The sequence below is a fragment of the Rissa tridactyla genome, chromosome Z (genome assembly GCF_028500815.1).
Source record: "Rissa tridactyla isolate bRisTri1 chromosome Z, bRisTri1.patW.cur.20221130, whole genome shotgun sequence".
In the NCBI taxonomy this organism is placed as follows: domain Eukaryota; kingdom Metazoa; phylum Chordata; class Aves; order Charadriiformes; family Laridae; genus Rissa; species Rissa tridactyla.
The window spans coordinates 11,830,300-11,855,984 of NC_071497.1; the positions used below are offsets into that span (position 1 = coordinate 11,830,300).

General features: G+C 37.2%; 1 protein-coding gene across 10 annotated transcripts in view; it reads left to right on the top strand.

The window, feature by feature from the left end:
* PTBP3 (polypyrimidine tract binding protein 3) overlaps positions 1–25,685 on the top strand; it is a 47,156-nt gene that overhangs the window by 16,986 nt on the left and 4,485 nt on the right. For 9 of the 10 annotated variants that reach the window (XM_054186690.1, XM_054186692.1, XM_054186695.1 and 6 more), the window contains 11 exons: positions 3,229–3,398; positions 4,294–4,440; positions 8,779–8,943; positions 11,812–11,922; positions 14,504–14,678; positions 18,670–18,744; positions 19,421–19,551; positions 22,165–22,198; positions 22,839–22,931; positions 23,494–23,710; positions 24,948–25,025. In XM_054186690.1, the coding sequence (XP_054042665.1) occupies positions 3,229–3,398; positions 4,294–4,440; positions 8,779–8,943; positions 11,812–11,922; positions 14,504–14,678; positions 18,670–18,744; positions 19,421–19,551; positions 22,165–22,198; positions 22,839–22,931; positions 23,494–23,710; positions 24,948–25,025 (1,396 nt within the window). The remainder of the gene's footprint in view (positions 1–3,228; positions 3,399–4,293; positions 4,441–8,778; positions 8,944–11,811; positions 11,923–14,503; positions 14,679–18,669; positions 18,745–19,420; positions 19,552–22,164; positions 22,199–22,838; positions 22,932–23,493; positions 23,711–24,947; positions 25,026–25,685) is intronic. The other variant, XM_054186689.1, reaches the window with a different exon arrangement.

Sequence of the window (25,685 nt, forward strand, 5' to 3'; positions counted from 1 at the left end):
CAGATGATATGCATCTAAGTAAGACTTGCTTGCTATATTTCCAATATGAAGAAGGAATAGTCTGAAGAACTAACTCAAAGATTTTTCGGTTTGATTTCTTTGACTTGCACATGTCAAATTGCTCATACTTCTGCTAGTTGATTCAGTGTGATGTCTAGGGACTTCTGCTTGGCTTGAAACAGCATTACCTTATAACTCAGTAATTTGATAGCTGAAATATATTTCAGGCCTGTGTAGATGGTATTTTTGTGAGAATAAACCATCTGGCAAGGAATACAAATTTGTATTGAATTGAAGTGGCTTTTGTTAATTGCCAGTGCAACCACTGATCCTCATAGTGATGTCCAGGGTGTCTAAATCATATTAAACTTTAAAAAAAGATAAATGTGTTTGTCCCCTAATAAACCCAAAAAACCCTCTAATTCTCATTGATCACTCTATGCCTCATTTTGCATTTTGTATAATCTCTATTGAGATGATGCGCTTTACCTAATACAACTGCTTCACCTGCAGCAGTTTTTTCATCTAGTGGGTCACATATCTAAAACACGTTTTGAGTTTCTTGATCTGAGGCTGGTCACTTGGAAAGTATATTTGTACCAGTCATGAATCATGATTGTAATGAACTCGTATTTTGTACCACCAGGCCCCAAACTTCAATTTATTCATAGACTTCTCTTACCTTTGTCTGAAAGAATTTTTTGCTTTCACCCAATGGGTGTAAAATTTGGAAGATGTGATTGCCTTGGGCATCCGTTAAGGAATCATTGCATCAGTTTTGAAATTTAGATGCCAGAAAAACCACATTGTTATCACTCTGCATCAAAATTAGTATCAAACAATAGCTGGAGAATGAAGCATGATTTAAAAAATGCTGAAGGCTTTATACTTGGTATGGAATGAGTGTTAGCGTTTATTGCTGATTTAGTGACTTATATTAAGTTTTGTGGAACTTCAGCTAATTGCAACAGGAACAGAAGCACTGTAATAGCATTTTTAGGTCAGGTGTTGCTTGCTGTTCAGAAGTCATCTGATCTAATCAGACATTAGATCAACTAAAGCTAACATACTGGTTATGGGTTCCGTGGGTAGGTATGGAAAACAAGCTGAAACTGTTCTGGTAAGCATTGTCCTTTTTGGCTGAATGTGTGACCTGCAAATTCCTGTAACACTCAGTGAAGATGCAGAGAGAAAATGCCATGCTTGCCACTTAGCTCCATCTTGTCACCTCTGATAATGAGTCAGAACCCAGAAGGTATTGCTTCTGTGAGAGTCTCTCATCTTAAACTAAAGGCAAAATTCCTGTTAGGTTTCATTTCTTACTTTCTTTAGTCAAGCAGCCTTGACGTAGTAAAGTCAAGGACATCTTGTCCGTTTTGAATCTGAAAAGTAGATTTAACAAAATAGGATGGGTTGTTAGGCTTTAATAGTATTGTATCCTGTTGTGGCTTGGTACTGATGTGCGTTTAATATATTTCTGTTTGTCTTAAAGCGTGTCACATATTCACATTTTTCAGAATGGTCACAGAGCACATAATGCCGTTTAAAATTTCTTGATGGAAAAATCAATGCATAACAGACTTTTCTGTTTTGCAGGTGGGGGAATTAAGATAACTTGGCTTATGAGTGTGCCATGGTTGGGACTTAGATCTTCTAAATTGGAGTTTTCCAGGCTTCCACCTAAAGAAACCCCACAACTCTGTAAAGATCCTTATAATGGATGACTCGTGTGAACGGCATCTCAGCCTTAGACTGTACTCAAAACCTACAGCAAAATCTGAAATTACTTATGAAGATCATACAGCTATTTTTTACTAATCTTGTGTAGTTTTCTGTGGAAGGCTAAATGTAACATGTGAGGTGTTAAGGCTATCTCACTTGTTGGAGTGAAGCTGTTTGTGGCACATAAGGAAAAAAAGGATGTTGTTTCTTCCTTTAATTTAAATGGTATGCAGCTAGACTTCTGTCGTGGTTTAGCCTCAAACGGCAACAAAGAACCACGTGCTGCTCGCTCGCGCCTTCCTAATACAGGAAGAATCGTAAGAAAAGGCAAGACTCTTGGGTTGAGACAAAGGCAGTTTAACAGAACAGCAAAGGGAACAGGCAAACAACAACAACACCACGGATAGGGGAATATACAAACACGATTACGGAACCGCTGCTCCCCCGCCGCTCGCCGGCCGGACCCGGGCCGCCCCAGCCCGCTTTTAAGCAGCAACTTCCTGCCCCCTCCCCCGGCAGCTCAGGGTGGGCGTGGCTCACATGGCATGGAATACCAGGAAAAGTTAACCCTATCCCCACCGGAACCAGGACAACTTCAATACAATTTCCATTAAATATGCTGTCTTTCCTCTCAGTTTAGGATATTTTTTCATCAAGTCTCATGAGTTTGCTTTAGGAAAATCTCTCGATAGCATCTGTAGTTTGGCTAATGAATTTCATTTTTACTACTTTAAGTTATTACTCCATTGCGATAGCTTCTAGAACAATATGCCTGTTCCAGATGTGGTGTTCTGCTTAAAAGTGCTCTCAAGGACTCAGAGTTGTCTCCTTGAAATGTAACCATTGGTCACTTACCTGTTACAGGATCCAAATAGGCATATATTAAAAAAAAAAAAAGGCAGTTTGTCAAAGTGGAGGACTTTAGGATATATAATCTGTACAGATTTAATGCCTTGCTGTTGTCTGTCCTTTTCAAAGACCTTTTAAAATTTACAATCATGTAGGACACCAGGCTTTCTTTAATAAAATAAATAAAAAAATATTTGAGGTAGCAACTGAATCTAATTAACAAACATACCATGCAGGAAGTTAAGTTAGTAATAAAAAAAAAAAGAATGTATTACCTCCCAATTACTAATCGCCCCTCTTCTGTGTAATTAAGACTTTGTAAATACATTACACGGGCATTTGGGAAGAAGTTATTGGCCTCTCTGTGTGTAAGAGCTTTTTTTTAAAAAAAAAAAAAGGTAAGAAAATAAACAAGCATACCCAAAGCAAAACAAACACACCACATACTCCTCTTGCAGGGGAGATTTGGACAGCTGAAGGGATCTTCTTAAACTGTCCTTTGGTTATATATCAACTGTCCTTTCTTAGGATTCAAAGAGCTGTAGATAAACTGCTGTCTCAGAACTGCCATTGACTTATCTCCCTTAGTTTTTGGTGTCTCTGCTGTGTAATGTTTATCTTGTTTCCTTGTACATCCCCCTTCCTAAAATATTTTAGATAACGAGGATAAAAAGAAGACGTGTAAAAGAGACGGATCACCACATTCCCCTTCACGTGTCCTTCATGTTCATCAAATTCCAAACGGCGTTACTGAAGAAGAAGTCATTTCATTAGGCCTCCCTTTTGGCAAGGTAACCAACCTCTTGATGCTGAAAGGAAGAAGTCAGGTGTGTTATTGTCAATGTTTCAATTATAAGAGCAAGCCTGAGGATATAGTTCACGTTATGACCCTTTTGGTATTGCATTTGGCTGAAATGATCACAACAATGCCTAAATATTTCATTGAGAGCTCAAGATTTTCATGTTTTCAACTGTGAAAGGATGTCTTGATATTTATTTTAAGTTTTTAATATACTTTTGGATTAGATAATGATTTAGTAACTTGTTAATAATATTGCTAAACACCTTATGTGAGAATATATAGATGGTGAAGAACTACATTGTCCCTATTGATGTTGTCATGTGTCTTGAAATAACCTGCCTGATTAAATAATTAACATGTATGTTAATTTTTTAATGTGAAATAAATTGCTTAGGGTTTTTTGGTTTTTAATCTTTTCAGATGTGACGGGGTAGTTCACATCATTAATAAACACTGCAATTCTATAAAATAACAGGCATTCATTTGAAAATTGTCTAAAGCACTGAGCTGGGTTAATATAGTACAAAAACTGACAGATGTTTAGTGTCCTGTTCCTACTTTTTCAATCAGTATGTGTATCTGCTACCTAGGCAGTAGTGCTTATGTTCAGGAATCTAATAAATTAATTAGTGGTGTAGTATTTTTAGCAGCATTGCTTCCCATATGCCAGACTTACTCCACCCCTTCTTTAATGACTTACTGTACTTAGAATGTAAAACCTTTTAAGAAAACCCACAAATCAAATCAAACATCCCCATAAACAGGGACACACAAATGCATTTTAATGCTGAGCAGATTAGTACTGTACTTTCATATGATCTATTTTTAGTGAGAGTGGAATTGGTAATAAATGGTGCTTTGATGCTTTGTTCTCTCCTGTAAACAAAACAACACTAAAACCTCATATGTATTGGTTGCAGGCATTTTTGGAAATGGCTTCTGAAGAAGCTGCTGTTGGTATGATGGATTATTATACTCCTACTAGACCTCACCTCTGCCATCAGCCCGTTTATATTCAGTATTCCAGTCACAGAGAACTTAAAACTGGTGATCTACCTGATCAGGCTGTAAGTACAATATTTTAATTTAACAGGATAGGATTGCACATGAGTTCTGTACTGGTTTTGGGTGGAATAAAGTTATTTTTCTTCATAGTAGCTTGTGACGCTTACGTAGTATCACTTTTCTGCTTACCACACTGTCCTGCCAGTGTGAGTGCACAAGAAGTTGGGAGGGGACACAGCTGGGACAGCTGACTCCAACAGAGCAAATGGATATCCCACACTGTGTGGTGTTGTGCTCAGTAATAAAAGCTGGGGGAAAAAGGAGGAAGGTGGGACATTCAGAGTTATGGCCTTTTTCTTCCCAAGTAGCTGTTAAGTGTCATGAAGCCCTACTTTTCTGGAATTAGCGAAACACCTGCCTGCCAATGGCAAGTACTAAAGGAATTCCCTATTTTGCCTTGCTTGCATGTGCAGCTTTTGCTTTACCTAGTAAACTGTCTGTATCTCAACCCATGAGTTTTCTCATTTTTACCCTTCCAATTCTCTCCTCCACCCTGCTGGGGGGAAGTGACCGAGCAGCTGTGTGGCACTTAACTGCCTACCAGGGTTAAATCACAACACCGCTAAATAAACAGACTACCTTCCACTACACCAATCGTCAAATTCTGATAGATATTATTTCTGTTAGTTGTCATCTAAGCAGTAACTTCTTTCAGACAGGGACTTCTCAATGTCTGTAAAATAACTGTGGAGGAGTTCAAGCTCAAGAATGGTTCATCCTGATGAGCAGGAAATCAAGTAAAGGTGTCAGGAGGACTGCTTGGATGAACAAGGAGCTCCTGACTGAACTCAAACATAAAAAAGAGGCATAGAAAAGGTAGAATCATGGACAGGTGATCTAGGAGGAATATCCAGCATATGTGGTTCAGAAAGTAAAAGCCCACATGGAGTTGTCTCTGGCAAAGGATGTGAACAGCAGTAAGAATGGCTCCTCAAGGTGTATCAGCAGCAGAAGGAAGATTTAGGGAACATGTGGGTCTTCTGCTGAGTGGAGCAGGAGCCCTGGTGACAAAGGAGATGGAAAAGGCTGAAGTACTGAATGCCTTCTCCTCAGTCTTTAGTCTTACCCTTGGGTATACCAAGCAGCTGAGAACTGTGGGAAAGTCTTGATGAAGGAAGTAGAGAAGAATCTCGTTGGGGAACACTTAAACAAACTGGATAAACAAAAGTCTGTGGCCGTTATGAGATGCTGTTGCGAGTGCTGAGAGAGATGGCTGATGTCATTGCAAGGCCACTCTTACGATCTTGGAAAGGTCATGGCAATTGGAGGAGGTTCCTGAAGAGTAGGAGAAAGATAATCTCTCTCTCCTATCTTAAAGAATGAATAGAAGGAGGATCCAGGGAACAACTGGCTGATCAGCTTTCCTCAGTCCCTGGGAGGGTAATGGAGCAACTAATCCTGGAAACCATTTCCAAACATTCTAAGGACAAGAAGGTGGCTGGGAAAAGTCATCATGGGTTTTTGAAAAGGAAGTAATGCCTGACCAATGTGATAGCCACTTATGGTGAGATGACTGGTTTGGTGGATGAGAGGAGAGCAGTGGGTGGTGTTTATCTTGACTTTGGTAAGACTTTCAACACTGTTTCCCATAATGTCACAATAGATGAACTGATTAAATACAGTCTAGGTAAGTAGACTGTGAAGTGATCTGAAAGGCTAAAATGCTTGTGACTGGTGGCATGAAGTCTAGCTGGAAACCCATTGCTACTGGAGTATCCTAAGGGCTGGATACTGTATCCAATACTGTTTAAAATCTTCATTAACGCCCTGGATGATGAGATGGGGAACATCCTCAGCAAGTTTGCTGACAATATAAAACTGAGAGGAGTATTTGACATCCCAGATGGTTGTGTTGCCATTTGGAGGAATCTTGAAAAGCTGGAGAAATGGACTGACAGAAGGAACCTCATTAAGTTCAACAAAGAGAAATGCCAACTCCTGCACCTGAGGAGGAGTAACCCCAGGTACACTGGAGCCAACCAGCTGGAAAGCAGCTTGGCAGAGAAGGACCTGGGGGTCCTGATGGCCAACACACATGCCCTTGCAGCAAAGAAGGTCAGCAATTTCCTGGGCTGCAGAAGGCAGAGCATTGCTGGCAGACTGAGGGAGGTGACCTTCCCTTCTACTGAAGAGACACATCTGGAACGCTGTGTCCAGTCCTGGGCTCCTCAGTACAGGACATTGGAATGGGCTGCTCTGAGAGGTTGTGGAGTCTCCATCCTCAGATACCTTAAAAACCTGACTGGAAACAGTCCTTAGCAGCCTGCTGTAGATGACCCAGCTATTACATTCTACACTATGTAGAAATACTTGCTTACAGTATGTTTGGGAAGAACTTTTTCCATTCCTAAGTTTTAATATTAGGTAACAGCTCTCAATAGCTTCAGAATATGAAGAAACTACTGTCTTCTCCAGCAAATCTTTTCTCTGAATGATTAGTCCTGATTTTTTTCCCCCCTGTTACTGTGTTCATAATATAGTAGCAAGAATACCACAAAAATACACTACTTCAATTTTATATGTTTGTGTTTTCTTAAAAGTTAATTGCTAATCACAGGTCTTTAGATGCTATCTGAAGAACACGTGGAAGAGCAAACCCAGCTGACATGATGAACCACTCTCTGCTCAAAAAGCAGCTCTTTTGAAGCTTTTTACTTTATTAGATATGGATGTTACTGTGAGAGGTCATGTAACCTGCTTTTGTAATGTTTGCGTTGTTGGTACTGTTCCAAGGCTTTGCTAAACTCAGGAACAGAAAATCATCATCTTGAAGTTGTTCAAGTTGATTCTTAATAACGTTATTTTTTTTCTGTTGACTTTTTATTCTAAGAAGAACCCTAGATCCAGTAAAATGGATATTTTTACTGATTAAACATCAGTTTTATGTGTAACTTCATGCCAAACACCAGAATTAATTTCTTTGTTGTATTTTTGAGGTACTAAAACTTGAATTCTTAAGAATATGAATTGAACATTGCAGATGAGTGATTTAAATCCTAATCTCCAAACAAGGAAATACTCTGCACAGCAAGATCAAAGTATACAAACCATCATATTGCAGTTGAAATTCATTTGGATTTCTGGGTTCCTGGATGAATTGCAGTTGACCTCCCATTTAGATACATAAATTATATACTGTGATGTTTGTATCATGATTTTGTTTTCTGTAAGAATGTTGCAAGTAGCGATTGGGGCAAAAATTGGTGATCATTTTTAATTTGTGCTGACACAAAAGTCACTGAAATCTTGCAAGTTTGTCAATCTGATAAATATTATTTGTCTCTCCTCTTCCAAGATTGCTGGATTGGTAAAATAACAAGACTTTTAAGGATATAGTGTATGTAACAGCCTCAGGAAAACTATACTCATATTTGCAAATAAGACTCCTTGTATCTGTTTCTCAGAGTATTTTCAACTCAGCACATGACACTTGATTTCTCTTTCTATAAAACCAACATTGTCTACTTTTATACTTTTTTTTTCACTTATGACTCTTACATTTGAGTTTTATTTAAGTTTTAGAGACCCTAGCAGAGCAGCTGAACACTAGGCTACTGACCTAGTGTCTACACTCAGGCCTGAGGTACAGACTATTTTGCAGGGTAACACATTTCTGAAACTAGGTAACATCTGTACCGTGTGCCATGTTTAGTCTGTCTTCCAAGGAAATAGTGTTACTGAGACATGACTTCAAGTTACAGTGCTACGTTTGGAAAGGAATGGCTCTCCACAGTGCTCTTGGAAGTAATCTGAAAACCTTTTTGAGGAAAGCCCATCAAAAACAAGCATAGAGACTTCCAAAGTCCCAATGAAGCAGTTTGAGAAATGAGATTTGACAGTGGTTTCTGTGGTAGATAGCTTGGCTCAGAAAAAAGAGCAGGGTATGCAGCCTTAAGCTTATCCTCAGCAAAACTTAGTTCCTGAAGAGAATGAAATCCTAATAAAGCAGAGCAAATAGGTTTTGGTACACTGACTAGTTGTTAGTCTATTACAGTATTGTTGTCATATTGATTTGCTGGAAAATCTCTAGAATGGCAAAAGCTTACTGAATCAAAGCAAAATTGTGCCTATATGGCTTTACAAAATAGTAACAGTTTAACTAAAAGAAAGTAATAATTCTGTGAAAGTATGATCTGACTTCTTTTAGGGGGGAAGGAAGAGATATGATTTACCTATCAAAGTGGGATTTGAATCAATATTCAGATAAAGGGAATATGCTTTTTAAAAGCTGCATTTAAAATGCATTTTACGTGCTTTCCTTTGTAAGAGAACTTTGTTTAGAGATGAATAACTTGTATGTGTGTAAGTTAATTGTGGTGTCTGCTGTGTCATTGTTTCAGAGAGCCCAAGCTGCATTGCATGCTGTGGATGCTGAGCAGCCTGGAAACCAGGTTACTGAAAGTGCTCTTGTTGCTGACGGTGGAGTCTCTCCAGATCAAGGTTCTGTTCTTCGAGTCATTGTTGAAAATCTTTTCTACCCTGTGACTTTAGAAATGCTGCATCAGGTAACGAGGATTGCTAAAAAAAAAAATATTTAAAATATTTTTCAGTGTTGCCATTGTAAATCCATTAAATTTTAACTTTTTTTTTTAAAGTACCTGTGGATCCTTAATTATTTGAGTGAGGACTGTCACTTTAAAGTGACTTGTTGCAATTTAGGAATCTAGGCTTGAATCAGTTTTGCACAAAAAAATTAATAGTAAACAGTCCATCTGTACTCAGATTTTCATGTTGTCTTTAACTTTTTTTAGTTCCTTGGTTTCTGTGGAAGCAGCAACAAACTTGAGGCGATACTCCTGATTTACATCCACACGATGAACTAGTGAAATACTGATTGTTATGAATTTGTGGATTGATATTTTAGCACTCTTTGTGTTGAGAAACTTTTCTAGTTTGTGTTATATTTTATGGTTTTATATTCACTTTTATAATTCCAGGCAAGTGATGTAATATGCAGGTATGGTTGCTTGGACAAATATTTTTTGATTATTCATCAACTGTTAGAACGCCATTTACTTTAACTACCTCTGAAAGCCTGGAATAGTGGTGGGCTATAGCTATGAAAGACATTACCATCAATCCTGCTAGGTGGTTGTGCTATGCTGTTGAAAACTATAAAGTTTAAAACAATAACTTTACAAGACTATTTCTTTGTGCCTGAAAGATTTGTCAATACTTTTTTCATATAGTGGAAAGGATTTCATACTTGAAGCATTTGTAACACTAGTAAATTTGTGCCATAAAAGACATTCCCCAAATATAAGTTCCTTAAATTAATGTGATTTAAAATAATTGGGATGTTTTCATAAGAACCTACAGTCCTGGAAGAAGATTTTTGCTGCTCTACAAACAATCTCAAACAATAGTTGATTGTTACCAATACTTTATCCTTTTACCTTTTAATATTTCCTCTTTCTTAGTATCTCCCCCCATGATACTGATTAACTAGTATACTAGTTGTCACTTTGATGTAGCAATTTGCCTGATCTAAACTTTTGTTTGTAGCTGAGTATTGTTCACTGATTATTGAGCTTGTGCAAATACTATGTCAAGTCTTTAGGACTATTAGTGTGCTCAGAATAACCTGAGAACAAGCGTCTGTGGTTATGCGAGTTGTACTAGTTTAATAGTGCAATAGCAACTCCTCGATCGAACCTTGTGTGGATTTTTTTTTGGGGGGGGGTGGGTTGTGTGTTTTTGTATGTTTGTTTTTTATAAGCGGGCAGTGGAAGAGAAAATTCATGTTAATTTACTTCGATTTGATTAATGTGTGCTTCAGTGCAGCAGAACTATATTTGCAGTCTTTGAATTGGCCAATGACCATCATTCACCCACTTTTGCAATGGTCTGGAAAACTAAGCAATATTTGAAAAGGGATCCTATTTGGAGTTCTTAACAAGGGGCCATCTCCTCTAATTAAAGCAGCACTTTGTGACTGATAGCTACAATATAACATTATTTTGTAAGTGTGGTAATGTTAATGGAAATTAAAATTTTCATTGGTAAGTATAGTTTCATAGGAATACTAGCAGGCAAGCTGTCATCCAAACCTTCCATTGTATTTTGTAGTTAAAACTGCTTATCAAGAAACTAACACTTTGTTTACCACAATTCACCTTAAAATATTTATTATGGGATACTGAATATTCAGCTTTGTCTTGGGAGAAACAAAATTGATATATACAGTGGGTTTTTGGTTTAAAACCAAACAGGAATACATTTAATTCCATTATCTTAAAAAGATCTATTTAATCATGGATAAACATGGAAAAGCATATGTTCAGAAGCTCTATATACGCCTGTCTTAAGAGGAAGTGCTTTATGAAGAGGAAATCACTGGCTAATTTTAAATTGCTGTGAAAAAGGTTTCTGTTCTGTCTTCTACCACAAAACGATGACTGCAGCCTAAAAACCTTTTTCTGAGAGATTGAAAAATTGGGAACAAAGAATTAGGTCAGTGTGTCTTGTATCCATGATTCTAGGCCTAATAGGCTAGACAAAGATGCTTGTTCTTATCTCTGGCCTTTCTTCCCATTCCAGGCTTAATAGTTGTCTGGGGGGATGGTTCTGCTTTCCTGACTTTGCATCAATTCTAACAGTTTATTCTAAAAGTGTTAGTACTTCCCCAAAATCACCTTTCCTCTTCCACTGTTAATTTGGACATAGTTTTTGTGTACTTGCGTGGTATGTCGTAGCTATACTTTTGTCCTAGGTCTTTGTAGACACCTTCTTGTAGTGCACACTCTCATTTTGAGTGTACATATATTTAATTTCAACGTTTTAAAATTTTTCTGCAATGTTTGTGTATGCAATAAATCAAATACCATTTAATTGTAAACTAGAGTGGTAGATCCCAAAGTAGGTCTTTGTCTTGCTTTTTTTCCTTCTTTGTCTTCTAGTTTGGACAGTGGGTCTGCTTAATTAATTTGCATATCAACTATTTAAGATGTATTTTTCGTCACCAAATTTGCAGAATTTATTTGAAGTACAGAATGTAAAGTTGGATATCTTGAAAGGCAGTTTGCAGTTCCCATCTCAACTGACTTGTGGAAGTCCATTTCTCAAACCTCATCTTTGATTATCCGCAATTTCTCTGCAGACATTGGACAAATGCCTGTTTGGGCTGGCCTTCCCTACTCTTAGTTGAACAGTCATTGCTAAATTTTAAGGAAATTTTGTCCTTCTCCATCTTTTGTAGCTTCTTTTTTAATTTTTTTTTTTTTTACCTGAAACAAAATTCTGAGTTCACTCAATTTCTGTTCTGTTCTCACAAAAGAAATAACTTTCTGAAATTTGTATGAAGTATTAAATGGTAGTTTTTAGTGTGCATGAATTATTCATTGTTTCTGAAAGTCCATGTTTTTCCTTCTCAGATTTTCTCTAGGTTTGGATTTGTTGTGAAGATTATCACCTTCACTAGGAACAATCAATTCCAAGCTTTGCTTGAGTATGATGATCCAGGGAATGCATTTCATGCCAAAATGGTAAGTGCATTTTCTTGATGCACCCCAGGATGCCATTGGCCTTCTTGGCCACAAGGGCACATTGCTGCCTTTCAAACTAAATGGTATATTTTCAGTGGGGTTCAATACTAGGAGTGCTGCAGTTAAATACCCAGAGATTAAATGAATGTTACATGTTTTACTTGTTTGAATTTCAGTGAGAAATTTACGGTAACCAATGTTTTCACCTTAAACTTCTTAATTTCAGATGAGCTGTACCCTGATTTTTAAAATGCACGTTCTCAGTAATGAAGAGATTACTCACCAATTACATTCACATGCATAACAGAACTCAACTTAGAGAAGACTGATTTAATTTATTGACCATTACAAATAGAGTAGAATAGTAAGGAACAAAAACAGCAGTAAAAACACCTTCCCTGCACCCTTATTCCTTCTTCTCAGGCTCAGCTTCACTCCCAGCCCTTCTACCTCTTCCCACCGAGTGGCGCAGGGGGATAGGGAACGGGGGTTGTGGTCAGTCCATAATACTTTGTCTCTGCAGCTCCTTTCTCCTCATACTGTTCTCCTGCTCCAGTGTGGGTCCTTCACATGGGATGCAGTCCTTCACAAACTGCTCCACATAGGTCCTTCCCATGGGCTGCAGTGTGGATATCTGCTTCACTGTGGAGCTCTGTGGGCTGCAGGGGGACAACCTGCACCACCATGATCTTCTCCAGAGCAATATCTACTCTGGCACCTGGGACTGCCTCCTCCTCTCCCTCCTTCTCTGACCTTGGTATCTGCAGGGTTGTTTTTCTCACATTTTTCTCACTCCTCTCTCTCCCAGCTGTTGCACAGTGTTTTCTAGCCTTTCTGAAACATGTTATCACGGAGGCACCACCAGTGTTCTGTCTGGCTCCACTTTGGGCAACGGCAGATCTGTTTTGGAGCCTGCTGGAACTCACTCTGTCCAGCACAGGGCAGCCCCATATCTCTTCCCAGAGGGCTAGCAGCCCTCCCAGTACCAAAACCTTCCCATGTAAACCAAATACATTTTTTTTCCAAAACAACTTTTAGAATTAGTTTCCTTATAATAGCTAAATATTTTATTTTCTAGAAAATGTTGTTAATTTCCTCAGTAGGGAGTAGTTTGATAATGAAATTGATAGCTGAGACCTCAAAGATTTTTGTAGAAGGGACAGCAGGGTTAAAAATCGTCACTTATATTTGAACTGTGAAGTAAAAAATAAAGATGGAAAATAAAATACTTCACTTACCTGAGACACTTCCTATTTCTCTTTAACCTATGTGGTCATCTCAGTATTAGTAAATAAATAAAATAAATTTAAAGTTCACATAGAAGGTATACAGAAGAATAGATTCTGCTAAGTGTTAAGGGGTATTTAGCATTTTTTTTTAAATTACTGAAAGACTAGAGTGAATGGAACGTCTACCCTACTTTTATTATTGAAGTTGACTTTATTCTTGGCCTCAAAATTAAAGGCACAGAATATTTTATCTATTGCTACTTGCACTTTAGTCCAGTAAGTAAATTCACTATGTGTTTTAGAGATTAAATATATATTGGAATTAGTAAAGGTACTTGGGATTACAGCCTGTTTGTTAGCAACAGCATCTTTTCTTGAAGAACAATATTAATAATAAATTATACCTTATTAAAGATTTCACAGAAATTATAGTCTAGATTATAGTAAATAATTATAACAAACCAGTATCTTCTGAGTGAGTTTTTCCCCCTTCATCTATCATGATTCTTTTATGACTGGTATAGGCAGAAAATACTACTTCAGTGGTCTTTCTGAGCATAGCTGCTCTTGAAAAGATGGATTTTGTAGAATTGTTTATGTTGGAGAAGACCTCTAAGATCATCGAGTCCAACTGTAAACCTAACACTGCCAAGTCCACCACTAAACCATGTCCCTAAATGCCACATCTACACCTCTTTTAAATACCTCCGGGGATGGCGGCTCAACTGCTTCCCTGGGCAGCCCGGTGGAATGTTTGACAAAACTTTTGGTGAAGAAATTTTTCCTAGTACCCATCTAAACCTCCCCTGGCACAACTTGAAGACTCCTTCCACTTGTTACTTCGGAAAAGAGACCGACAACCCCCTTGCTATAGCCTCCTTTCAGGTAGTTGCAGCGAGCGATATGGTCTCCCCTCAACCTCTCCAGGCTGAACAACCACAGCTCCCTCAGCTGCTCCTCATAAAACTTGTTCTCCCTTCACTGTAAGGAGCAGTGCCTTACACTAAAAATTTCCAAATTAGTATCACTACTAGCATCTGATATTGTGCGTTGAGTGGAAGACAGGTAAGAGTAGAAGCACAGCTAGAAAGACAAATCATGTTTAAAGCTATGTTTTGTCCATTGGCAAAAGGTGACATAATACTTACTAATTTGTGGACTACACTAGAACTCTACACGGGATGTTTAGGTAAGGATAGTGGCAGTATAATTGTCTGCTTGGTGTTTAAAAGCAACACTTTAAAAACAGAAGATGAATTTCTATTTGGATACAATTGGGAGGTGAAAATAAACTTAGAGTGGTGGCTGCCACTATGTGTTTTGTTTCTGAAAATGTAATTATTTTTCTTCAGGCTCTGGATGGCCAAAATATCTACTCTACATGCTGCACTATGCATGTTGATTTCTCCAGGTTAACTAGCCTAAAGGTAAAGTACAACAATGACAAAAGTAGAGATTTCACTCGCTTTGACCTTCCTTGTGGTAGTGGCCAACCATTCTTGGAACCATCCATGCCTCCTGCTTATGGTAAGAAACCTTGACTCCTAGTGATAAATATACAAAAAGATCATTGTACTTTTTATGCTGCATTTATGCTCTGGCTTCATATCAGGTTCATAGAAATGTTTGTGTACATTTCTGTTTGTTAGATCCAGTAAAGTTTGTATGGAAAGCAGAAAGTCCTAGTCAAGATAGATGAATATCTGAAACTGTAACATGAGGAATGCTCTTGGGCAAATTCAAAGTGTTGTCAAAAAGCTACATTTGTAAAATGTTGTGAAATTATATCATTGGTACAGGTAGTATAATAAATGTTGCACATCAGAACAGTCAATGGCAGTCATCCAAAATTGACACCGGCTGCCTAAAGCTGCTTGAATATAAGCATTTTAAGGGTGTTAGCTCTTACGTGTTATTTTTGAATACCTGCCTGCTGTAACAAACAAAACCATATGAAACTTAGAAATACTATAGTTACTTATGTATGTTGAGAAGTCACCTTCTAAAATATAAAATTTTAGAAATTTTCTTGAATTTTAGAAGTCAGTTCCAGGGCATAGAGGTGACAGTGTCTATTTGAAACCACACTGGAGAAGCCTTTTTGGCGTAAATAGCTCAGGCATGCTCATTTGATCAACTTTGGTAATAACTGCGAATCACCAAACAGATTAACCTGAAGACCCTGCAGAAGTGCTCACAATGCAATTTGAGTGATTTTTAGCTATTTTTCTTTCTCTCTTATGACAGCCATTAGCAATAATATGCAGCAAAGAACTCTCTCAGCTGTTGAATAGGTACCTAAGTGCCATCCAATTGGTTAGAACAGTAGCAAGGGCTGGGAATAATTCTCTTTTTCCCTTTAGTTTTCTGTGATAGCTAAGGCAGATACTGGGGTTGCTTTGGTTTTTTGGACAGTTGGTTTTGGTGTCTTAGATTAGAGTAAGAAAATGAGTCGAACTCACCACTTTCTTGATTGATTTTGCTGGTCCCATTAAAGCAGGCAGTACATTTATGTAATGTACAACCATCTTTATAATTTTTTTGAGGATTTGCCATACAGCATCATGGAAGTGTGCTGTTATAAATCTGATAAGTTCTGATTAATTGAAATTTGCAATGTCAATGAAAGGGGAAAGTACAATTAGAGTAGATTAACGACAAACTTGCTTGTAGGGCAGAGATAACATTGTACGTGTGCTTTTGGAGGATAACACATGAACACTTCTCCTTTTCATTCCCCCTCACTCTTCCAAGCATGTCTTTGCTAGCAATCTTGTTTTCAGATCGAACAACTACTTTAATAGTTAGAACAGCAGAGGTGCTGGTGTAAACAAGAGTCTGGTATCTGTATCCAAATTTGTAGTGCAGTCACAGTGAAGCAGCTGCATAGGTATTTTTCTTTTTAAAAAAAAAATGGCTGTAGACTCGGAGAAGTATGCTTCTAGCCTTTCTGTCAGTGGTAACGTCGTGCATGTGTTGCCATAGGCATGTTCTGATAGTCCTCAGATGCATGACATGAGGAAAAGAAGCTGGGAGTCATGTCAGCACTTACACTTCCTATATTGTTACTAATGGACGTAGTTTTGATGGAGAATTATAACATAAAGCACGTAACTACCAGAATAATACATCCATTTTTTCAGTAGGCTTGAAATTATCTTAATAGCAAAAGTGAGCTGCTCTTGAAACTTGATGTTTTTTTCTCTTTTTTTTTCCTTTTGTTTTATTTTTGGTGGTAAAGATACTGCACTATAAAGAAGCAGATTTTGTGAATGTTTTGCATTTACAGAGTTCCCACACCCAGCATAAGCAGAGATACATGAATTAGCTTGCTTTGAAAGCTAGTGGCTAGCCAAGCCGTGAAGCAAATGATTTTACACATAAAAAAATGCAACAAAGAATTCCAGATCTTTCTGCGTTAGCTCCGTTTGACAAGTTTTACATGCCTGATTTTGGTATCAGTGTGCAGCATGCAGGTCTTACTTTGCAGAACAAAAGCGCTTTATCTATTTCTTCATTAATGTTTCCATTATCATTCTTGGATTGTGAATAACTGATTAATACCTGTATTGCCAGAACTTGTCAGTATAATGCACCAGTGCGTGCATTTCAAGAAGACAATGACTTGCTTTGGTGTGATAAATGTATTCGGTTGTTTGTACGAAAGACCCTTTGTTGCTACAGATAAGAGGAGGTATAATGTGATGCAGTATTCATGAATACTTGATCTGTGGTGTCTGTTTCATTTGTACAGATACTTATGGTATCACCCCTGTCAATAACCATCTGTTATTGAACGTAGCTATTTTAGTTAATGGTGGAGGTTTGAGTAGTAGGAGAGATATATTGCAAGGCTTGCAGGTTGTATTTGCTGGTTATACGTGCCATGTTTAAAAAATATAGTGTGCTAACATATGGAAGAATCCACAGCTCAAGCTTGTGTCTAACTGCCTCTTAGAACGCAAGTTTGTGTGCCGCCCTGGGCAGCGCTTAACTCTATGTGCTAATGTGAAAATCACTGAGCTATCTTCGAGGCTGGTACTCACTGTATGTTGATACTCCAAATCTGTTTAATGCTTGTGATTGCCAGGAGAACCATAAAAAACACTGGTTATTTACGAAGTAATACAAGCTGAAAAAGCACATCTCCTTATAAAAGAAAAATACATGTAGAATCATATAATGGTTCGGGTTAGAAGGGACATTAAAGATCATCTAGTTCCAACGCCCCTGCCATGGGCAGGGACACCTCCCACTAGACCAGCCTGCTCAAAGCCCCATCCAGCTTAGCCTTGAACACCTCCAGGGATGGGGCATCCACAACTTCCCTGGGAAAACTTCCCTGTTCCAGTGCCTCACCACCCTCACAGTCAAGAGTTTCTTTCTAATATCTAATCTAAATCTCCCCTCTTTCATTTTAAAACTGTTACCCCTTGTCCTGTTGCTCCACTCCCTGATCAAGAGTCCCTCCCCAGCTTTTCTGTAGGCCCCCTTTCGGTACTGGAAGGCCACTATAAGGTCTCCCTGGAGCCTTCTATTCTCCAGGCTGAACAACCCCAACTCTCTCAGCCTGTCTTCATAGCAGAGGTGCTCCAGCCCTCTGATCATCTTTGTGGCCCTCCTCTGGACCTGCTCCAACAGGTCCATGTTCTTCTTGTGCTGAGGACTGCAAAGCTGGACACGGTACTCCAGGTGGGGTCTCACCAGAGCAGAGTAGAGGGGCAGAATCACCTCCCTCAACCTGCTGGCCACACTTCTTTTAATGCAGCCCAGGATGTTGTTGGTTTTGTGGGCTGTAAGCGTGCCTTGCCTGCTCATGTCCAACTTCTCATCCACCAGCATCCCCAAGTCCTTCTCCTCAGGGCTGCTCTCAATCCATTCTCTGCCCAGCCTGTATTTGTGTTTGGGATTGCCCTGACCCAGGTGCAGGAGCTTGCACTTGGCCTGGTTTGAACTCCATGAGGTTGGCATGGGCCCACCTCTCAAGCCTGTCCAGGTCCCTCTGTATGCATCTCAATAGCTAGTAACTAAATGCAGAACCTCGGCTTTGTTGTAGTTGTTTGTATTATTTAGCCCATACAGGTTTTAGAAATATCTAGGAAATAGTTGCATCTCATCATTGCAAAATGTCTTTGAGTGTACTTACTTCCAGAATTTCTAGAATCTATTCTAAAACCTGTTGAACATTGCACCACAGGTGTCTTAACTTTAATGGATACTAATCTATTCTGTGCTTTCCTATTCAAACTTGTCTAAATTACATTTTACCCTGACTTCATTTTAGAGAGGGACTTAAGGCTGATCAGAATATTTGCCTTCAGAATTGGATGAAAATTATCTTTGTAAAACATAAAATCTTGGATTTTGAGATTTTTTTAACCCAAGCGTTTTATAAAATATGTAATCATGGACCGAAGTCAGAATAGCAACACTGGAAGCTGATTCTCATTACTGAAGTCTCTTCTGTTTTCTAAAAATTTTAAAATCTGTTTCAATTAGATGTGTCTGTTTTCTCTAGGCACCCAAAATATCATCTTCCCATCATATTCAGGGTCTTGGGTTGTCCCAGCTGTGGGCTTTGCTCAAGGTGCTGGTAAGTTTCTATTGTCTAAAAACGTGGTATTTGCATTTGGGGCTAGTGGTCTATCTGAATATACCTGCATTCAGAGCAAATTGTTTTAAAATATATATAATAGTTAGAACATAATGTTTGTTTGAGTCATTCTGATTCTCTTTCTCATATTGTTCAGTAAAACTACTTTCTGTGATAAAAAACATATGCTGATGTAGCTTATTGTTTAATAAGTGAAGAAATTAAATGTTGTGATAAAGATTACCTGCAAGAGAAGAAACTAAGCATCTGTTTTTCCAACAATCATAAGACATCAGTGACGACATTCAAAGCTAACGCAGGAGGTCTCCCCTTTTCTGGCTATAAAATTAGAAATAAATAGTCTTTTAGACTCAGTGATCTTTTCCTTTCTAGCACAGGATAAAATTTTGGGCTACGTTATTTTTCTTCTTTCTTGGGCTGCATTTTTGTCCCCTTTTGTTTGGGTCTGTTGGCGTAGCTGAATATTTCTTTATCTCCGGAGGGGAGGTGTTTCCTGCTTTATTGGTCAGGTACTAGAAATAACTAAATTCCTTAAAAGTGTTTTTTAATTGAATATTGATGTTTTTGCCAAACATAACCTGCTTTTGTTTTTTAAAATGTCTTTTCCAGTTTGAGATGTCAAGTGATCCTATTAATGCCTTTCCACGTCTTTCAGTTCCAGTTGTTCCTGGAGCATTTGGTTCTCCTGCAGTCATCTCATCTGCACCGTCTGAACACATGACTGCTCCTGGTGCTACTGGGGTTCCAGGAAACTCTGTTTTACTAGTCAGCAACCTCAACTCTGAAGTAAGTTTGATTGGTGGAACTGATGCAAGTATGAACTTGTACCAACTGCCAGAATCCTTCTTGCAAGTTGACAGTCACTGAAAGAGTAAGAGAGGAAATCTCTATGCTGGTAATATAAAAAGAGGACATCTCTATTCTTCTTTGAGATAGTTTGCAATATTGATGAGATTTAAAAATTCCAGTCAGCAGTGAAAATCTTCCCATGCAATTTACTTTGGGAAACGTATGTTAGCAGTGTAGCTAGTAACTACAGAAAAGCCTACGGTCAGACATGAAAAATGTTTGAAGAGGTAAACAACATATATTATGACTAAACTTACTGGTATCTCTGTTAATATGACTCCTCTGCATGCTATTTTATCATTAGAGAAGACAAAGAATTTTTCATTTGTTACAAAACATGAGGAGTTAAAGAAACAAGAGGGAAGAGAAAAGGAGATAAAAGCATACCAAATCAAGTACCTTTCAAAACACTCATAGGATCTTTCTAGTTTTGCAACTTTTCCCACGTTGGAGTAGAAAAACACAGGTGCACTTTGCTATTGACATCCCTGTAAATCTATTTTTAAAAGTTAATAAATACACATGTTCGCTTTACATAGTACCACACAGATTTTTTTTTCTTTTTTTCATATTTTGGCAGTAAAATTGCTAAGGACAACTTGGATAGTTATTTTTATAGTGGAAATGATATGGAGTGTTCTATAAGCTTAGTCCTGTTACTCAAATATTACACGTTGATCTGTGCTTAATTTAAAGCAATGTACATATCTTTAAAAAATAAAAATCAAGTTTTACCAAGACCATGACACTCAAAACACAATTCTACTTGACTGTTGACAAGCAGTTCTGTTACAGCAATGTAAAATTCTTGTTTTACACACTCATTAGATTCACTTAACCATAAAACTGATAAAATTAGGAGTTACTGGCAAAATGGAAGTTATCTTCTTATTATCGAGGCTTAAAAATCTGTTGACTAGTTGCTTTGATTTTTAAGTAGTTGCTGTGTTTTTGCTTTTGTACTAATATCTGAATACCACAGTAAGCATCAAAAGAAACAGCTGCAGATTAGGACTGTAAGACAAGTAACTTTTTCTTTTATTTGTTAACATATCTTATCAGTTAATTTCTGATGATTGCTGTGGATGTGCTTTCCACAGCTGATTATTCAAGATGATTCTCTTGAGTCTTAAAAGAGTGTGGTTTTCAAGAATAAGCCTGCGTGAAGCATAGATCAAAGCTATTTTTAGGATGTTGCTGCTTTACTTAATACTAGTATCTAAGAAGTTGTCATGTAGAACTTTGTGCTGCATTGCATAATACAACAGAAATGCATTAAAAAATGCTCAATTTCTTAAAAGGTAAAAAATAAGAATGCACAACAATAATTGGTTGAAATATAAATTGTAAATACATTTCTTGGCAACTGTGTAACACTTGTTCTTCAGTAGTGGTTTTCTGAGCCTTGTCACTTCTTTTTCTGGGTATAGAAAATCTGTTTGATCTTATTTCAATTTATATTTCTCCCCTGTTACAGGGTTTCAGTGTGCATTTGAACATTCTCTCATGACTTTTTAAATTAGCTCTCTTAGTAGAAATATTGCAGTCTCATTTGGTTAAGAAGTTTATTTAAATAAACTCTATGCTGAATTAGAATATTTGGGCCAGAAGGATAAACTCTAGAAGCATTTAAATTTTACATTGGTAGTAGTTGTTCCTTATTACTAAATGCTGATGATAAAATGGTATGGGCTTACACTTAGGCTGCAGTATCTTCTGTTTTTAAATAATTTAGTTTGGTACACATTTCAAATGTTGTGAGCTTAGAGGTAATAGGGCCAGAGAGTGTGAGTAGTGCTTCAGATACCCAGGTATTTTTCATACTCATTACTGGCAAAACCTTTGCCTCAGCTGAATAAAATTTGGCTGCCAATTATCATCTTTGGTGCTTTAGGAGCTTGGTACACAAGGATCTAATTAAAAACCACTGAAGAAAAATTATTTCTTTCAATATTCAGCTTTCAGTTCACAGATTCTAATAGAACACAATTTAAATGCCACTTTCTATATATTTCATATATAAACAGTTAAATGGTATGTGTATCACTTCAGCGTGTCGTGGTCATATGCAGAGACGGGGACAAAACTGAAGACAAAAACATATTTTGAAGCAACTGTTTTTAGTTTTGTAGGTGTAGTCTGCTGTTTAGAAAATATAAAGGTGTTCTTGAATGCTCTTTTCTCTTTCCGGTTTAGCAAATGTCTTTCATTTTTCAGGGAATGAACTGCTAGCTTGGAAAGAATAAGTTCAAGTAATTAAGCCACTTTAAAACGTTAATAACTTCTGCAGCATGACAGAATGAGTCTTGCGTGATGAAAATGCATGAGCTGAAGTGTTAGCTTGTTTAAATATCTTATATGTGCGTAGAAAATATATATTAACAAGAATGCTATACACTAGTTATTGCAGGGAATGGCTTTTGGAAAGACATGTTTATGTATTAGTGTGCAGTATCTCTTCCATTCTTTTTGTTCACCACGCACTTATGGAACAGATTTCTTTATTTGCATGGCTTTAAAAATAATATACTCATTTTATCATTTAAACAGGCCATCACACCAGATGGACTTTTCATCCTATTTGGTAAGATATGTCAAATATACCTTTAGAAACTGCAGGGCTAGTATTTTTTTTTTATTTATCTGACACATGCTGGTTAATGCAAGCTCCATTCTTCTGTCCTTGTCCAAAAAACACACAAGAGAATGTGCTGGTTTCAAAATGACAATAATTTGAGTCCATAGTTGTAGGCCACAGGGTACCAAAAAGGCAAAAAGTTCACAGTGTCAGAAGAATTTCAGTATGTTGTCCAATTTGTTTACTTCAAAAAATGGGAAAGCAAAGCAAGATGAAAAAACAAAGATTGCATCAGAGGAAATGGAGTACAGAATTGGCACATACGCTAGTTGCAGAGGACAATGACTGTTGGCATACTAATGTTTTAGTATGCTTCTGTTAAGAGGACTTTAACACTGTTGGACTATTCAACAGCTGAACATAAACATGTAGTTTTATGACTAAGATCCTGGGTTTTTTCCCCCATTTCTGAGCCTCAAAAAATAATACACAAACTTTAAAGCTCTCCTTCATACTAATACTCTAACCAAACTGTTTAATGCAGTGATTATTCTTTGTAACACTAATGTTAGTCAAAAGAATCAGACTTGGCCTTGTGCTATTTGTATTAATGCTCTGGACAAATTTCCGTTCTGTATTTTCACAGGTGTGTATGGTGATGTGCATCGTGTGAAGATCATGTTTAAGAAAAAAGAAAATGCTTTGGTTCAGATGGCAGATGCAAACCAGGCTCAATTAGGTACTGATTTTTAAGCCACAGTTATGCTTCTAACTAGCATGAGTGTGATATAGATGAGGAATTTGCAATCTGTCAGTGACAAGCATAAACAAATTAAATCCATCATTGTGATGCTTTACCTCATACCAACTTTTCCTTGTATATCTCAATCACGATCTGTTAGCTTTCATGTAAGTGGTTTGAAAAAAAAAATATCCTGTGAGTCTCAATCTAGTAAATATTAGAATTAAAACATCATACAGTTTTCCTGTAGTTTATCTTAATACATCATACAGTTTTCCTGTAGTTTATCCTATATCTAGCTATTGAAGAATAATCAGCTGCTCTTCATTGAAGTGCTGCTTTGCATTTTTGTTGCATTTAGACTGAAAGTTATATTACATCCTTATACATGTTTTAAATATAATGTTATGACATAGCCCACCTAATAGACATGGAAGTTGCAGTTTAAATTCAGAATGTGAAATCTGACGCTAAATAGAAGGCAATATTAGTATTCAGAGAATCCTTTTTTTTCTTCCCCTCCCTCTATTCCTGTTCAAATTGTATTTCCACTGGTTAGCTATCAACTACTTGAACGGACAGAGGCTTTATGGAAGGGTCCTTCGTACTACTTTTTCAAAACATCGGACAGTTCAACTTCCTTCTGAGGGGCAAGAGGGCCAAGAACTGACAAAGGACTATAGCAATAGCCCTTTACATCGCTTTAAGAATCCTGGCTCTAAGAGCTACCAAAATATCTTTCCCCCATGTGACACGCTGCATCTCGCCAACATCCCGTGAGTATCTACATGTGTGATCTTCTTGGAATGATGTTTTTTAGGTTTTTTTGTAACTTAAGTTTTTTTAGTTTTGGGGTTTTTTTATTTTGTAACTTAAGTTGCAAAGTCTGACATAAGGTTTAAATTTCCTTGGCCTTTTATGGTTTCCTGAGAATTTATCTCATTCTGCTGTGTAATTAACAATAAGTGAAGCCTTTAACTGTCACTTTTTTATTGTTACCAAAGAGGATAACTGATTGAATGCTCTTCTTTATGAATTTTAATACAGTTTACATTTTCTTGAGAATATGCTTTTGTTTTTCACATATTAAGCCCTGTGTTATAAACTTTTGCAGAGACTAAAGACATGGTTTTTTACATAATGTACTGGAGTTACATTACATCAAGTTCATCATTGGCATTGTTATTTAATGTAGATGCAGTTTTTAATCATTCTAAAGAATAGTCATTTAATCATTGTAAAGAATAGAATAGTTTTTAAAGAATAGCTTCTATAGAATTCAGACCTCTTACACACAGGGGAAGTTTTTTTTTTTTTAAAAAAAAGTATGAAGAAGCATGTTCTTTAAAACTGAAACAACCTTTTTTCCTGTCTAGAGTATTGTCTACAATGTATGGAGTGACAACTAAACATAAGTTTTACAAACTTCTTTGGAGCGGCAGTTGTGCAGGGAGGGAAAAGGGAAAATGATGGAATTTTGTCCAAATAAAGTAAAAAAAAAACAACCAAACAAAAAAACCCCCAAAAATAAAAACAAAACAAAACAAAAAACAAAACCAAAACAAAAACAAAACAAAAAGACACTTAGAAAATGCCTCTTTGAGTAAAACAGAACACTTCCAAAACTGAAAATATGTGAAGCACACTCACAGTAATTACAAGGTGAAAAGTATTTCTGAAGGTACCAGTTAAGATCTTAAGTGATTTTTTTCTTTTTTTTTTTTTTTTTTCAATCTGAATTTAACTGAGGGGGGAATGGGGGAGGATGAAGAGGGGTAGAGTGTATCTGAAATATTTTTGTAGCACAGTGTGGTGCTAAATCTTAGTGTCAAAGACAAGATGTTTGGGATAAAGTGTTGACACGGCTTGAGTTGGTGTAGATAGTTTTTGCTGTTCAAATTTAATTTAGAAGACAGAATTGAGATTTTTTTGTCATATTGCAGAACTCTGTATTCTCTTACAAGTTGAGAGGGTTTTGTTTTGGTTCTGTTTGTTTGGTCTTTTTTCAAATAGGCCTTCTGTTACTGTTGATTATCTGAAGAACCTTTTTGCAAGTGCAGGATCTACTGTGAAAGCCTTCAGATTCTTACCGTAAGTTCTCTTGTAAAAGTGCTGAGCAAGCTTTCATCCTGGAATATGGCTAATTGCTTTTTTGGCAAATTCCACGTGTGTATAACTATAGGCAATATTCCATATGTATATCTCTATAGGCAAAAGCTGTATAGCTATGACAATTTTTATGATAATTCTAATCATTAAATTCTAAATGGAATACTATGTTAGCAAAATTAAATGAAAAATATTCAGCCTTCTGACAAATTCCACCTACGTTCATACTCGCTTGAAAGAAATACAAGCTGTGTATATGTAAAATACCAGGTAAAAGATGACAATGAATATGCTGTAACATCCATTAAGGTTGCTTGGCAGCATTATTTTAGCATGATCATTACTGCTAGAATAATCCCATTGATATGGACAATGCGCGTGTTTCTCAGAGGTCTTCAAGCCTTATTTTGACCCTGTTTTTTGAAGTGCAGTGTAATGGAAGAATGCCACAGCAGCAGGCCATTGATCTGCAAAATTTGTATAGTTTTGTTAATTCCTCATTTTAGCAGATACATAAATAGTTCTGATTCTTTCACTGTGCAGGAGTTTAGTGTGTGTGATGTGGCTGAAAAAAACCTTGTGTCATTTTCTGTGTTGGCTAGTGCAATGAAAATTTGGTTAGGATTAATAATGTTTTTTATT